Raw genomic sequence first — 16,747 nt, forward strand, 5'->3', positions numbered from 1 at the left:
AAGTGAGTATTCTGTTAGTATTTGAGGACTTGATTCACTGGGTAAAATCTCCTGTCCCAACAAACCTTTGACCAGATTGGTAAAACTGATTTAAATCTCAACTGCTATCCCTCTTCCTGACTAACTTTTGAGAGTGATATCCCCTAAAAATGAGATATTCAACGTTCAAACAATGCATTAAGGGGCTCATGGTACCATAAGAAGCTCTCTCTTGCTCCTGCTATTTTATGACTTGACCCGAATAAGATTTTTCTGCATGGAAAGCACATGCCAAGAATCTAGGGGCCAGAAAGGAAGGCCTTCCTATGGGCTTACTAACAAAAAATTGACTATGAAGTTATTCTTACTTACATTGAAAGCTCCCAGGAGAAACAACGTGGGCTGTAACCCAACCGAAAATATCAATCGGAGAATTGTGGAAGCAATTAATGCCCGGATGCCATGGGGCTTGGGGAGAGCAATGACGATGGCCAAGGAGATAAGCATGGCTGTCCACAGCAGGCCTGACAAGTGTGGCTCCAGAGTCCCTGGAAAGACAAGGTAGATTCGTCACTGATCAGTGCTCTCACGTAGTATAGGTGACAGATCAAAATGGGCTTAATTACGCCTGCTTCAATCACCTGTCCGGCCTTACATGCCACAGCTCTCATCTCAAATTCTCTGCCCCAAACAGATGAATGGACAAACAAAATGTGTTACATCCATAAAATGGAATATTACTCAGCTGTAAAGAGAAATGAAGTCCTGATGCATGCTACAATGTGAATAAGCCTTGAAAATATGCTGTGTGAAATACATCAAACACAAAAGGACAAATATATATTGCCATTACCCCACTTATATGAAATCTCTGGAATAGGCAAACACATAGAAATCAAAGCTTATTAATGCTGATCAGGAGACAGTGAGAGGGAGAAGGAAAGGAAGACAACACTTAGGGGACACTGTTTTGTTAGCCATGTATTTACCACAATTAAAATAAAAAATTCTCTGCCCCAGATGTAACCAGTCACATCCATTTTTTCCTTACCTCCAGGTTTTCATACACATTCTTTCTGCCTGGAAAATTCTTTCTTTCCTATTCATCTTAGGTTTCAACTTAGGTATTACCTCTTCCTGGAAGCCCCCACTCCCCAATTCTCTTCTTCCTCACAAAAACTTGCCAGATACTCCCTGCTTCTCTGTGTTCTTTGTGCACTCTCTGGTCATCCCTTGTTAGCTGCTGTCAAGTTGGCCCAACTCATGGCAACCCTATGCACAATGGGACTGGACTGTTGTGATCCATAGGGCTTTCACTGACTAATTTTCTATGGTAGATTGCCAGGCCTTTCTATCTGGTCCGCCTTAGTCTGGAAGCTCCGCTGAAACTGTTTAGCATCATAGCAACACACAAGCCTCCACTGCCAGACAGGTGGTGGCTGCGTATGAGGTGCACTGGCTGGGAATCAAACCCGAGTCTCTGCATGGAGGGTGACAATTCTACCACTAAACCACCACGGGCCTGGATCATCCCTATAGGACCCTATATTCTAACAGCGAGTTTACTGGCGTTTCCCTCCCTCGTCTCCAAGTTCTCTGAGGGAAGAATCTGGCACCCAGAAGGCACTCACCAAATGCTTGTTCAACAAATAAAACTCAAACATGTGTCACGCTTCGCTTTCAGGGGAGGCAAACTAGAGGCCTAAACTTTTAGTCTTTATTAAAAGTACGCAAAGGAAAATTGCAGGTCCCCTGCCTGAATCAGATTTCTTCAAGGGAAGGAGGAAAGCAACTTCCACGTCGTTAGCATCATCCCACAATTAGATTATCCTTGTAGTCAAAGAGCTTATACCAGTTTTTGTCATCTCTTGCTATTGCAAGTTCTATTTAGGGTGTCCCACGAGACGGCTTGGTTATATAACATGAGCCAACATGGCTAAAAATACAGTTCTGTAAAACACTCATTAAAAAAAAACACACTCCTATTTCAAATGCTGTCACATTTTGAGTCTCCTTCAGATGTAAACAAGCAGCACTACATGATTAATGCCACTTATATAAAGGAGTTTCACTTCTTTGGAACTGCTGGGATTACAGCACCATCCAGGAAAGAGACAAAAAAGGCATTTTTGAGAACCTTACAGGTTACAGCCGTTTCACAAGTTTGCTGCCTGTCCTAATTTATTTAGGCCAAACCTGCCAAGATTCAGCTTCTTTCTAAAAATTGTGCCCTCTGGTCCCAACCATTTACTTTTCCCTTTTGATATCCTTCAAGAGGAAAACCTGCTTAGAAATGAGCCCAAGGAGGCAGAAGCTTTTCAGAGTTTAAGAAGCAGATGTTGAGGCATAGGTACATTCCTTGGGCGTTTAACAATTGTCAGACACTGTATTACATCAATTATCATTTATTTAATCCTCGCAATCACCCTATGAGGTCCCTACTCTTAGCTCCATTGTACTCTAGGAGAAACTGAGTCTCAGGTTACATAACTTGCGCCAGGTGGCACAGCTAATGGCCAGAGTTACTGGACTCTGAAGTCCAGGTCCTTAACCACTATTTAAAAAAGAAAAATTCCCCTCAGCTTTATTGGGGTTAATTTAAAGACAATAAAATCCAGCCACTTTAAGTGTAAAATTTGATGAATTTTGTACCATCATGAGTTATATATACCACCACAGTCAAGATTCAGAACATTTTATCACCCTAAAAACTTTCCTTGGGCATATGTGTAGTTGATCTGCTTGTTCTACCCCCCGCCCTAGGCAACTCCTGATCTGCTTTCTGTCACTGTAGTTTTGCACTTGGTAGAATTTTTTTAAAACGAAGAAAATAATCCTGCAGTATGTAGTCTTTTGTGTTTGACTTCTTTCACTTAGCATAATGTTTTTGAGAGTCATCCAGATTATGGCATGCATCAATATTTTCTTTTTATTGCTGAGTAATATTCCATAGTATGAATGTACCACAGTTTATCTGTCCATTCAACAAGGGATACATATGTGAGTTGCTTCTAGTTTGGAGTAATTATAAGTAATGCCACAAGGAACATTCAAGTACAAATCTTGCAGTGGACATATGTTTTTTCTTGGATAAGTACCTGGTAGTAGATTCTTGGATCCTAAATATACATTAACTTTACAAGACACTGTCAACATGTTTTCTAAAATGATTATACCATTTCGTCTTCCAGCAGCCATATATGAGAGTTCCAGTTGCTCCATATCCTCACCAATACTTGATATTATCAGTCTTTTTAATTTTAGCCATTCTGGTAGGTTTGTAGTAGCATGCATGTGGTTTGTGGTTTTAATTTGCATTTTCCTGATAACTAGTGATGTTAAGCACCTATTCATATGCTTATCGGCCATTTGCATGTCTTCTTTTGTGAAATGTCTGTTCAAATCTTTTGCTTATTGTTTTAATTGGGCGCCTCTTTATTAGTGAGTTGTAAGAGTTCTTTATATATTCTGGATATCAGCCTTTTGTCAGATGTGTGCTTTGCAAATATTTTCTTCCAGCCTGTGGCTTGCCTTTCATTTTCTTAACTGCTTAATCACCATTTTAAACTGCCTCTTAAAATCTCAGTATAATAAATGTGACCAGTACAGTGAATGTATCCAAATCCTGAAGGGGTCAATATAAAAACCTGCTCTTCCTACTTTTAAAGGAATGTGGAAAAAAAAAAATAGTGCTAGATTCCAAAAACAAATGAACAAAAAAAACTCTAAACAGACATGTTTGAGACAATTGGAGAAATCTGAAGAAGGACAAGGTATTAGAAGATTTACTGTTAGCTTTGTTAAATACAATAATGGCATGGAGATTATATACATTTTAAAATATCCTTATAAATTAGAGATGCACATTGAAATATTTACATGCAAAACAAGATGTCTAGACTTCTTTAAAGTATTTCAGAAAAAAATTGGCAAAATGTTGATAAATGTTAAAGCTGGGTTGGTAGGTATATGATAATTCACTATATTTGTTTTCCTGCTTGTGGGAATATTTGAAAATTTCAATAATAAAAAAATTTAAAAGTAGTACTATATTTGTTTTAACCATCATAGCATGCTCACAAATTCAGTAAGAAATCTGAAGCTGCTTAAGTTTCATGCTTTTGAAAGACTGTGTGACTCATTAGTTCTGAAATAAAGGCAAAAAAGGAGCTTTTAAGGCCACCAGTATTCTTATAGCCACAAGCCTTGTAAGACACAGGGCCACATCAGCATGCATAACAAGGTCATTGCACACATCCAAGGCAGACATTGTAGAAGTTCTGTTGTCAGGATTCAACAAGAACAAATACTGGTCTCAAAGAAATATTTTCAGGTAATTAACCAAATCGTGTTTCTAGGTAAGGCTAATGGAATCCTCCTGGTTAGCAATGAGTGTAAGAAAATGCATTAACACATCTTGCAAAAGAAACAAAAATCCCGTTGAGAGTGAAGTGATGTGTTTGAGGCAATCTCAGTCACTATATAATTGAAAAGTCTTCAATGGGTCAGATCAACATCCCTTCCCTCCTGGGAGGTTTAATTATGCTTTCTGGTTTATTTCTTCAACATGAATTTCTCATGTCCATGCTTCCAAAAGAGGAAACCTTAACTCCTACAGATTGGCCAAAGCTGATCCCAGATTCAGAAAACACTATTTTAGAGTTGGAAGGTCCTTAACAATCATTTCACTCAAGGTGTCTCAACTTTGATGGGCAAGAAACAGATGTCTGAGAGATTCTGAATGAGTTGGCAACTAATTTTTCCTCAACTCTATAAGAATTTCGGCTCCACATCAAAGTTTCCCAATTAATGGCTTAGTCTAAGTACCTCTTATTACAGAGGATAACAAGGACTTAGTGAAGTGGCAACATGGCAAACCAGTGGCACAGCCAGGCCAGGACACCAAGTCTCTAGGTTCCTTAGTCTAGGTATCCCATTGTATGAAGCTTATCACTGAAGGGTAGGGAGCTGCCAACTCACTGTCCCCAGACACTGGTTTGAGGGATGCCTGCAGTGATCAGTAAAGAAAATGGTCAAGGTATATAAGGAAAATCAATTTTGAATATTTTTAAAGAAATGGACAGCAAATGAAAACATCCAAAATAATGGCTGAATAACCTACCAGCATGAGCTTGGCAACTTCCCCAAGGTAGAAGGAGACCTGGGCCCCTGTCACATCCCACTGAGCTCTTGGCTGCCCACTCCATGCCCCTTGCTACCTTGGCAGCCTGGGTAAGTCAGGCTCCCCCTCAGAGAAAACCCTCCAGCCTAGTATACTTGCCAAGTCTTTTCAGACACAGGCACTTGTGATTTCTAACATGTCATTTAAAAGGAAAATCCCCTTGGAGCTTGTGTTTAGGTAGTGCTTTTGGGGGGAGGGGCGGGATTTAAATTATTATGTAACACATCCAAATAGAAAAGCTCTCTAAGTACTCAAATGCATAAGCTAAATGTACAACATCAAATCAAACCTGTTGCCATTGAGTTGACTCTGACTCATGGCGACCCCATATGTTACAGAGTTGAACTGCTCCACAGGGTTTCTTGGCTGTAATCTTTAAAGAAGCAGATCACTGGCCTTTCTTCCATGGTTCCGCTGGGTGGGTTGAAATCACCAACCTTTAGGTTAGCAGTCAATTGCACACCATTTGCACCACCCAGGGACCTCAGTTAGGTATACAGGCATAACCTGAGATGTCTTCACATTCGAGCCGTCTTTTAAACATACTCTTATTACATACACACGTGCTGCTTGAGTCGTTAAGAGCTGAGCCTAAAACTTACTCCTGTATTGTTTTTGTATCTTACTTTTGGGCTCTTTCTCCCATCATATTCCACACGAGATGGCTCCTGGCAGGTGTGTATGTATGTACGTATATATGTATGTATGTATGTGTGTGTGTGTACATATATATACATACATATATATATAGAGAGAGAGAGTGATCTGCTAAAAAGCTCTGATGAAAAATTTAGCTGAAAAGTAGACCTCCCAGGAGGCTGTGGTGGGTATCAGAAAAGGGGCTGTGAATGTATAACAGAAGAGTAGCTTTCAAGGTCTGCCACCAGAAACCCAACAGTGCGAATGCCTTTAGTATGTCATTAAGCAAATCGAGGGCCCTTGAGACACAAAAATGCCCCTGCTGAACTGTTTTCTCTTCTTAGCACAATATGGAGAATGCGTATACAGCTGACTGGAGAGGGGAGGACCTATAAAGACCGTGGACATAATGTTTTATTATATGAACAATGGCATGCAGCTCCTAATAGACTAAACATTCAAGGATGCACGGTCTGCAGTCATTCAAGACCTGCCTTGCCCCACCCTTTGCAAAGGAAAAAATTCCAGAGATTTCTTACTAATTCTTCAGTCTGAGATCAATTCCAAAAGTATGGTGTGGAAAAAAATCTACTGGACTGAGTATCAAAATACCAGTGTTCTAGGGTTAGCTCTGCACTAGCTGAGCAACTTTGGCCAAATCTCTCAACCTCTCTGAGACAGAGATTCCCAATGTATAAGACAAGGGGGTTAACCAAGGTGATTTCTGACAGGTTCAGTAGTGTATAGTTCCTTTTCTTTCTTTCCTGGTAAGTAAATATGGACATAAAATAGATTAGATTTAGAACTAAATTAAAACTTTCATCATGTCTGAAAATGAATAATTAGGATCCTAAATACTATACCAGTAATGACAGGGGTTATTGCTCTACCTGTTGCTTCTAATAAAAACAAAAAACAGTTGTCATCAAGTTGATTCTGACTCATGGCGATCCCATATGTGTCAGAGTAGAACTGTGCTCCACAGGGTTTTTAACGGCTGACTTTTCAGAAGTAGATCACCAGGCCTTTCTTCTGAGGTAGGCTCGAACCACCAACCTTTCGGTTAGCAGCCAAGCACTTAACTGCACCACCCAGGGACTCCATTGCTTCTAACAGTTTCCTTGAAATCAAAGACATGGGTACCTCCTCGAACTCCTTTAAATGGGTAGAAAAACGCCACCAGCAAATTCATCAGGACGGCCAGGTTAAAGGAAATGCTGCTCCAGAAGGACATGTTGCGGGCACACCAATAGAGAACTGGCTGGGCTGTGAACACAAAGAATAAGCCATGTGACGTCTGAGACTGCCAGTCAGAATGCCGGGCATTCAACGCCGCCCTTCTGCCCGCTCTTCCCCCACAAGTCCATTTTTGTTCCCAGTTTTTACCACAACAGTCAAAATGGTCATTTGTTTTGAAGTTGACTCATAGGGTCATAATGGCAGCAGATTGGATTATTTCTGTTTGGAACACTTACGGGAACAGAGGGTGTATTTGGGGGCAAGGGAGAAGAGAAGGAGAAAAGTTGGCACATCTAGAAACCCTGAATGCCCTAGTCAACACCATCAGGCATGGAATCTGGGGGTTACCCAGAGTTCACCCATGGAGTCCTTAGTTCCCCTCAGGGCTCCTGAACCAGACCAAGATGCCCAGTGAGATGTAAGAATTCAATTAGCATTCTAGAAGTGTGGGGAAGGTGGGGGTGGAGGGACACAGCATTGAGTTGGACCAGCTGGGCTGCAGACGAGGACTGGTACCATATCCACACTCTTGCCTTGCTCAAAATCATCCACCGACTTGCTGGCGCCTAAAAGCAAGACAATGAGTCACTTGCCATTTCCCTTAAGTCTGATGATCACTCTTGGGGGGTGGGGAGCAAGGAGTGACAGTGGCTGACCATGTGGTCAGTAGTAAAGATCTCAATTCCAAAGGCTATGAAGAAAGGACGTGGTGCTGAAGCCATCACAAAGGGGCAAGAGACAATTTTGATATTGCTGCTACCTTCACTGTTACCATGGGGGATACCGTACTAGTTGGGCATTCTTAATCTTAGAACAAAAACCCATGGCCACCTGTCTGTGTGCGATGGTGCTTCCTTTTCCCCTGAACTCTTTGTCCATGGTACCTTACACTTAGAATGATGCTCAAAATTAGATGTGGTAAGAACGGTTTCAGTCTCTATGCCAGAGGCAAAGTTTCAAAAAGACAGTCTCATTCAACATTCTCCTCCCCTACCCTCCGTCCCCAAAAGCATGGAATACATGAGGATGGATCTCTATTGTGTATTTGTTCCCAGTGAAGTCATCATGTAACTTTAGGACAGCAGCCAAAGACAAATCCAACGGCCCTATAATGAAGCCAATAGCTGCAGCCAAGCCTTTGGAAGCTTCCTTCCAAAATAAAGTTATAGTACAATTAAACAGAGCCCTGGGTAATTTATTAATTGCTGTTTTCATGTTTGCACTTGGTAACAGGCAATGTTTCTAAACCAGAGATTCCTAGAGCTATGACAATCATTTAGTTTAAAATCACTCATTTTTTAGAAATGAGGGCAACTGAGGCCCAGATGAGGGCAGAAGCTGTGGAGATCTCATTATCCAAGTCAGTAATCCCTGGGTAACCTGGATCAGTTACCCAGGTCAACAACAGGGATAAAGGTAAGTGCTCATCATGTCACCACTCTATAATAGAGTAGCTGACCAGGATTCAATCAACCTTCAGTTAACAATTTACTTTTTTGCAATTATGAAGCTAATTAAAGATGATAAATCATCTATTCTATAAACAAACAGCTATTGGTGTTTCTTCTGGGACCAAAGAACACATCTGATCTGCATATGAAAATTCCAGAAGAGGACAGAAGAAATGAATGGCAAGAAACTCAGTGTTGACTGTTGAGGCGAAGTGATAGGTACATGAGAATTCATAATATTCTCTCCACATTGTTGTTAGTTGCCATCAAGTTGATTCCAACTCATGGCCACCCCATGTGTTATGGGGTTTTCATGGTTGTAATCGAAACAAAAGCAAATTGCCAGACCCTTCTTCTGCAGGGCAGCTGGGTGGGTTCCAACTGCCAACCTATAGTTCAGCACTCATGTGCCACCTAGAAACCTTCCTCTCTTCATTAGTGTATGTATAAAAAGTTCACAATAGTAAGTTTTTTTTTTTTTTTCTTTTTAAGGAAATGGCAAAGTTCAGTGATGGACTATGTAATGCCAGCATTCTCTTTAGAAGGAGCTCTCAATATCAAACACGAGGTCATTCATCGCAGGATATTTTAATACAATTGTAATAAATTGTCTTTTGAACTATGGCACAGATTTCACGAATAAGTCTTATTTTTATAAGGCTAACATTCCACTTAAATTGTTGTATTATTTTGAATATGAACAAAGTCTTCCAAATCAACTGGGTATTTACTGAGGTACAAAAGATGCTTGGGGAGCAACCTTGATCATGCAATGTCTTTCCTGTGCATGTGGAGCTGTGGCCCCCATCTATCTTTCCAGACTCTTCTCCTACTTTCCTTCCCCATTCACTCTGCCTTTGCATCCCCATCTAGTTGTGGTTCCTGGCACACACCTAGTACTTACTCTGCAGCCTCTATGCACTCCTTCTGTGGTGATTTAAAAATATGTTCACAAATTCTTTGATATTCCTCCCTTCAAGAAGTGGAGCTTCATTGCCTTCTCCATGAGTGTGGGCTGGACTTAGGAATTTGCTTCTAATAGATAGTATATGGCAGAAGCAATGGTGCGTGACTTCCAAGACTAGACCATAAAAGGCATTGAGGTTTCCTCTGCTCTAACTCTCTCTCTTGAATCATCTGAATCTCTCTCTTGAACCAACTGCCATGTTGTGAGGACACTCAAGCAGCCCTAGGGAGGGTCCCATGTGACAAGGAATTGAGGCTTCCTGCCAACAATCATGTGAATGAGCTTAGAAGTGGATCCTCCAGGTCCAGTAGAGCCTTGGCTGAATCTTGATAGCAACCTCAAGAAAGACCCTGAACCAGGATGACCCAGCTAAGTTACTCCTGAATTCATGACTCTGAGAAATCATGAGATAATAAATGTTTATTGTTTTAAGCCATTAAGTATTGGGATAATTTGTGACACAACAACAGAATGGAACTGTTATGCCTTCTGTGATAAGCAAAATAATGGCCACCAGAATCTGTGAATATGTCACCTTACAAACAAAAGGTATTATGCATATGTGATTAAGCTAAGGATCTTGAGATGGGGAGATTCACCTGGATTTTCTGGGTGGGCCCAAAATAATCACAAGGCTCCTAATAAGCGAAAGAAGAAGGTAGGAAAGTCAGAGTCAGTGACACACTCTGGGAAAGACTTGACTGGCCATTGCTAGTTTTGAAGGTAGAGGAAGGAGGGACCAAGAGCCACAGAATGCATGTAGATTCTAGAAGCTGGAAAAGGCAAAGAAACAGATTCTCCCCTAGAGTCTCCAGAAGAATGCAGACCTGCCAAAACCTTGATTTTAGCCCAATGAGAACCATTTCAGACTTTACACAATGAATGTATGCTGTTTTAAACCACCAAGTTTGCAGTAATTTGTTACAGCGAAAAACAAGAAACTCATACACTGTCCCTCCTCCAATCTCTCAGGCTTGTACTTGTCCAAGTCCTACCTATCTTTCTTGGCACTGTTTACACCCTATCTTTTCTAGGAGGCCTTCTTTTCCCATACTTCCAAAATATGTTCCTCTTTTTTTTTTTTTTAATATTGTGTTTTAGGTGGTGGCTTACAGAGCAAATTAGTTTCTCATCCAACAAATTTTACACAAACCACAACGTGTTCTTGCTCAACTACAGCCCCTGTCAGAATCTGCTTTGTATTACAGCCATTTAACAATATGCCTGTGTGGCCTGCCCCCATCAGACGGTCAGCTTCTGCAGGAAGGAATCTTAGCTTACACGTTGTTGAATTCCCCGCTGTGTCTTGTAGCATGTTTCTACTTAAACAACCAGGTGCTGTTGAGCTGACTCTGACTCATGGCAACCCCGTATTTGTCAGAGCAGAACTGAGCTCCATACAGTTTTCAATGGCTGACCTTTTGGAAGTAGATCACCAGGCTTTTCTTCCTAGTGTGTGAGTAGACTTGAACCACGAAGGGTTAAATGTTGGTTGGCTCTATTGATGCTTCTACATTATAGCAAAACCACAGAGGTGCCACAATCCCAGACAAGCGGGGCAATTTAAATAACTGCAGTTTAAATAACCGCAACCCAATGTCTCTTGGGAACACTCTTTCCTAGTTTCATTTGTTTCTTTTTTAAAGGAACTGGGCCTTGTTTGATGACTTGTATTCCATATATACGTATACGTATATGTATATACATGTAGAAGCAGAATTTCCCAGCTCCATTGTGGCAAGTGTGATAATCATGAGGGAAAAACCCAAGCAAGAAAGCGCCAGCATAACGCAACTCTGCCTCAATTTCCTCTTTTACTACTTTCTAGTTTTCCTAGCCCTGATCTTTCACGTTACTTGGCCAGGGATCTTGAGGAAAGGGTGTCAAGTTGGGTCAGAGAAACAATGTGAAAGCACAGAAGAGGGCGAGGTGTGTGTATGTGTGTATACATACGTGTGCGTAGGGTGTGTATTGTGTGGGTGTGAGTGTGTGGCATGTGGGCGTGCGCGCCTTTATGATGTGAGCAGGGCAGGAGGAGGGTTTCTGAAGAACACAGCAATTCGGTATGTTAGTACCTGCAGAAGAAAAAGCTAAGCAATGTCAGTCTCAGACAGATCACACTTTGTGTCTGAGCTGTAGCTACAGGTTTACCAAAGCACAGATTATTCTTCTGTGATACATTCAGGAAAAAGTAAAGCAGCTACACAAATAAGCCAGAAGGATCTTTTCTGGAGACTTATTAGAAGATAAATAAGCTTCTTAGAGAGGAAAAACTCATTATAATTGCACTTCTAATGAGTACATTTCTTCTCTCCTATATATGCAAATCATGTTTAATCTAGTTATTATTCTCAATTTCTCTCTTACCAGCAGGTAGCTTTGAAGCCAATTAAAATCTTTTAGTTGACAACTATAGTTTGTGTTTAAGCTTCACTGAAACAAAAACTACTTTAAAAAAAAAAAAAGACTAAAATAAGAGAAGTTTTTTGCTACCATGCAATATAAATCTTGGAATAATCAGATGGCTGTACTGGAAAAAATCAATCAGGTCATCTTGATTCCCACTTTATATGTGAGGGGCTAGGGGCAGTTAAGTCATTTGCCCAAGGCCAAAGAGCCAATGGGTGGCAGGAGCAGAACAGAAGCCCCATCTCTGGGGTCTGAGGTCTTCCTACAACATTTCAGGAAGAAGAAGACGAGATATCTACCTCACCATAACAGGTGAGGACCCTTCTGTTGGTTCATAAGCTCCTTGGAGAGCTTATATACATATATTTGACAACACAATTCTTAGAGAATAAATATATCTGACCAGTCTTAGTAGACTCAAACAAGGGAAAGGATAATATTACAGAGTTTTAGATAAGTGAATTCAAGATTATCCCCCCAAACTGGATTTACAGAAAATCCCAGTGTGACGGCTGGAATCAACAAATTAAAGGAAGTTCATTTTTATTTCATGTAATAGCAGGAAATATAAGAATACAAAATGAGTGGGGTCTACGTCTACCTTTTTATTTGTATCTTTTTTGTCTTATTGCCCTAGCACGGTGCTGTGTAAAAGTGCAACATTAATCATGATGCTTGAGCTAGGAGAGTTTTAGATGAAGCCCAAAGTAATCCATGAAGACACATGATGTGGGGTGGAATCGTACCCTATGTCTCCTGGAGTCCATACAAGGAGGTCACACGTGTGTCCTGCTCAAGGCCCCCAGCCCCTCTGTCAGGTGCCAAATGCAGAACCTGTGAGGAATGGGTTTGGCCCAGCAAGACACTGTGTAAAGTCTGAAAGTGCTGGACAATGAGAAGCTCCTTAGAGAACAGAGAGAATAGAGAACCGGTGAGGTGGGTGGGGTGGGAACAGGACTTCCTGCAAAATCGATTGCATCACCCTCTCTGCCACAAATGGAATCAAGGCCTGCAGAAAGGTGGGAAAGTGAGGTACAAGGAACTCATCCCAAGAGGCTGATCTGTTCCTGCTCAGACTGGCAGGATCAGGCAGAAAATGGAAGCTCCCAGAAACTGACCTCCAACCCAGTTTTCCCCTACTCCAGCCCCACTCCATAGAAAGAGCCTGGAAGTTCCCATCTGCAGCTGGAGTCCAGGGTTTCAAATAAAAGCCTGACTCCTGCCTAACAGAAATAAAGCGCGATCCTTTTTAAGTTGGTTACCACAGCCGGTGCCAAGCATACTGTTGGGACTGAAGGATCTCATTAAAACCCTAATGAAAACCAGGAGCCGAGAAGTCCTCCGGGGAAGCCCCATAAAAAATGTTTTAGCTGAGTAATTTCACCCCGACCAGCTGGCCTTCTCAATGGGACTCGCTGGTGAGCCATGACATATCTTAGGCAGCAAATGATTCCACCTCCTATAAAATGATACTGGAGTCTAAAAACCGAGATACCCTTCAAAAGGGAAATACCAGACTCTCTTGAGCAGGTGTGCTAGTAAATGAGCAATCAAGCCATCTGAGTTTCCCGCTTAAGTGCCTCATCCTGTGAGTTCAAGGCCCTGGCCTTCCCCTCTCCCTTCCTTCCCCTCCCCCAGTTCCTTTTATCCAATCCAATCAAGATAAATGCTGCATAAAGGAACCTTTTCAAGGGAGTTGCCACCCTTGGGCTGGAGCTCATTGATCAACCACCAAGGTGTCTGGAACTTCCTGGTTGTCAGAGGTGGGGAGTATAAATTACATCATCCTTGCTCTTGCTTGGAGATAAACGCACCACCAAGCCCAGGCTTAGTGTGGCAAAACCCCAGAACGATACTCCTTCAACAACTCTTCTCTGTAGTGCTGTTCACGTGTTGCTGACCCACCTCTTAGTTTCTTTTGCCAATTCATTTCATTGAAGAGGTCTTCGGACCGCAGGAAGAAATCATTGATTTTGCTGCCCTGTTCATCTCTCTCTGTAGTGTAGTATATTCGTAGCTTTGACTCTTTGGTTAGGAATTCACATATACTGGGAACTGGAAAGACGATCTGCTCCATTGTTCTGTCTAATCTGACAATCTGGGGTGAAAAAACAGATGAGATTCAACAATCATCTTCAAAACACTTTACTAGGACTGCTTGGCTTTTGGCCACAGACTAAGTGTTCAAGATTGAGTATGCCAGTAATACAGACCTGCTCCTGAGTCTCCTCTGATTTGATAATCCCAAACTGGGCTGTGTCTCTTAAGAGTTATACGAAAAAGTGGTTTTGATCGGTCTGTATGAGTATTTTTCTAACCTCAAATCTATTTATTTCATTGTGACTAATATTTATCTGGAGCAATTTAAATTGTGTCTTAGATGAGACACTAGGCTCATTTGTCCAGTAGAACTTTCCGTAATGATGGAATGTTCCGTGTCTGAGCTGTCCAATGTGGTAGCCACCAGACACATGTGGCTATTGAGCACTTACATGTGGCTAGTGTGACTAAAGAACTGAATATTTACTTTTATTTAATTTTAATTAATTTAAATAGATACACATGGCTACTGGCTACCACATTGAACAGTGTAGATCTAGGCAGTGGTGCAAACCTTACCTAAGATCTTTTTTCAGATTGAAGAACTGGGTTTGTTCTTCCTAGGTAAGAACTTTATAAGGAGAACTTTGGCTTATCCAGTTGGGGTAACCTTCTACCTTTTATTTGTCACTTAAAAAAAAAAACAAAATGGTGCCATAGAGTCGATTCCAACTCATAGCAACTAAAACATAAGATATATGAATCAATACACCCATTTAACTCTCATACAGCACTATTCTTTAAATGAGCTTTTTTGGGCCCCGGGGATGGACACCTCACAGGTTTTCTCCATGTCCTTCCTAGGTTGTCTCATTCTCCAATAAGGAAGCAGTCTGGTCTGGAACGTTCAAATTCTAGGATGCTGTATTGAGTCACAGTTCTGGGGGGCAGAGATTTCAAAAGGGCTAAGGTTGCAGTACAACAGGGGCATAAAACCCATTGACGTTGTGACACTATAGGGCAGAGCAGTTATTGCCTCATAAGGTTTCCAAGGAGTGGACGGTGGATTTAAACTGCCAACCTTTCAGTTAGCAGCCAAGCTCTTTGTCACTGAGCCACCAGAGCTCCAAAAGGGGCATAGCCTCTTTTTATTCTTCCTTCCCAGAGGCTGCAGAAGTCAGGTGAGCCCAGGGACAACACCCTCTATAAGAAGAGCTCGCTCTCGCTCTCTCAATACCTGTGTTCATTGATGCAGCAAGAGAAGTTGAGTCAGGTCAAGTTGTAGTGGGAGACTCTCTCAGAGGTAAGACAGGTTCTCACAGCCCTGGAACTATAATTTCTGAAAGATGTGGTCTTTAGACCACTGGTTCCCAAGTCTAGCTGGAGACCAGGTTACAGGAGGTTTAATTATAATATTGATTCTGGCCCATAACTCAACCTCACTTAACTGGAGCTGTGGTATGGAGGTTGGTGGACAGAATCTGCACATGAACCAGCTCCCAGGAGATTCTGATGTACACATAGGCTTGGGGACCAACTCTGCAGTCTCTTGCTACCAAAAAAGAGCCTGCCTACTTTGCATCCTTCCTTATACTGAAGGAATACAATCTGAGATGTGGGTCTGGGCTCAGGAGGGAAAGGAAGAGTAGACAAGGAGGTCTTCTGGCAAGCTTGAATTCTAGATCCCAGACTACCCAGCCTAACTCACCAAAGTGAAGACACTAGAGTCTGTATGGAAAGTCTCAGTAGCAACAAAGCTTTCCTTGGGTACCTTAAGAGATGGATGGCTGGCCAAGGGTAGGATTTGCCAACTATGGACACCATGCCCCAGCCATTTCTGTCACTTAAGGGCTATCCATACCTTTTCTTCATTACACTTATATTGGGAATTGGGAGATCATAGCCCAGTCCTTCTCCTGCCTCTAACTGGCTGGGTGACCTTGTTTATATCTCTTAACTTGATAAAGCTTCAGTCTTCTCCCTGTGAACCAAGAAGTTCAATGAAATGATCTCCAAGGTTCCATTTTCCTCTGACATTCTCTACCACAAACACCTAAAGCTTATCTTTAAAAGGCTCCAGAGGACAGAGCCAGGCCTTCTGTCAAGCTTCTAGTCATTAAAAATAAATCAAGAATATTTGCTCACATACCTTGGCATGGTTGACTAATCAGTGAAATGACCCATCTTATTAGGATGGTCCAGAGAGTTGAAACATCAGGCAAGAAAATACTCTTAAAAAGCATCCATCCTGAGCATTTTATATCGCCTAAAAGAGTCTGGTAGCCCTTCAAAATCTTTGTTCCAATGCTGATATTGAACTTGTGTATTTCTTCATTAGCAAAACAAGAAACATTACCCAGAACTGCCAAGAGCCTGGAGAGAGAAGTCTGGGTTCTCTCAGATACTAAGAGACAATACTGGGAACATAAAATAGCCCCATAGGCTTTGGGGTCAGATAGACCTGGATCAAAATTCCTGCTCCACCACTGATAAGCTAAGCATATGACACCAATCTCTCTGAGCCTTATCCTGAGTTTCCTTCATGTGCAGAGTGCACATGACACCACTGACTTCATTGAGGATTGGTGATTTTTTTTTTTTTTTAAGGCATGTAACTCCCCCATGTAAAACTCTTTGACAGTTCCCCATTGTCACTGGACAAAGCCCAGACTTCTTACAAGGACAGTTTTCAACATAATGCCAGGTCTGGGGCTGCCCACCTTTCCTTCCTAATCTTTGCCACTCTCCCTTTCGGTCATTGAACTCCAGCCACATGCGTCTCATCTCAGCTCGTCAACTTCAGCCAGCACTGACCCCTCTCAAGGCTGTCAACTGCATTAT

At 41.7% G+C, this 16,747-nt stretch overlaps 1 protein-coding gene across 7 annotated transcripts in view; it reads right to left on the reverse strand.

Annotated features, from left to right (window-relative positions):
- ITPR1 (inositol 1,4,5-trisphosphate receptor type 1) overlaps positions 1–16,747 on the reverse strand; it is a 385,201-nt gene that overhangs the window by 50,381 nt on the left and 318,073 nt on the right. For all 7 annotated transcript variants that reach the window (XM_064274996.1, XM_064274992.1, XM_064274993.1 and 4 more), the window contains 3 exons: positions 13,772–13,964; positions 6,944–7,066; positions 352–527 (listed from right to left, as the gene is read on the reverse strand). In XM_064274996.1, the coding sequence (XP_064131066.1) occupies positions 352–527; positions 6,944–7,066; positions 13,772–13,964 (492 nt within the window). The remainder of the gene's footprint in view (positions 1–351; positions 528–6,943; positions 7,067–13,771; positions 13,965–16,747) is intronic.

This window comes from Loxodonta africana, chromosome 22 (genome assembly GCF_030014295.1).
Source record: "Loxodonta africana isolate mLoxAfr1 chromosome 22, mLoxAfr1.hap2, whole genome shotgun sequence".
Lineage (NCBI taxonomy): Eukaryota > Metazoa > Chordata > Mammalia > Proboscidea > Elephantidae > Loxodonta > Loxodonta africana.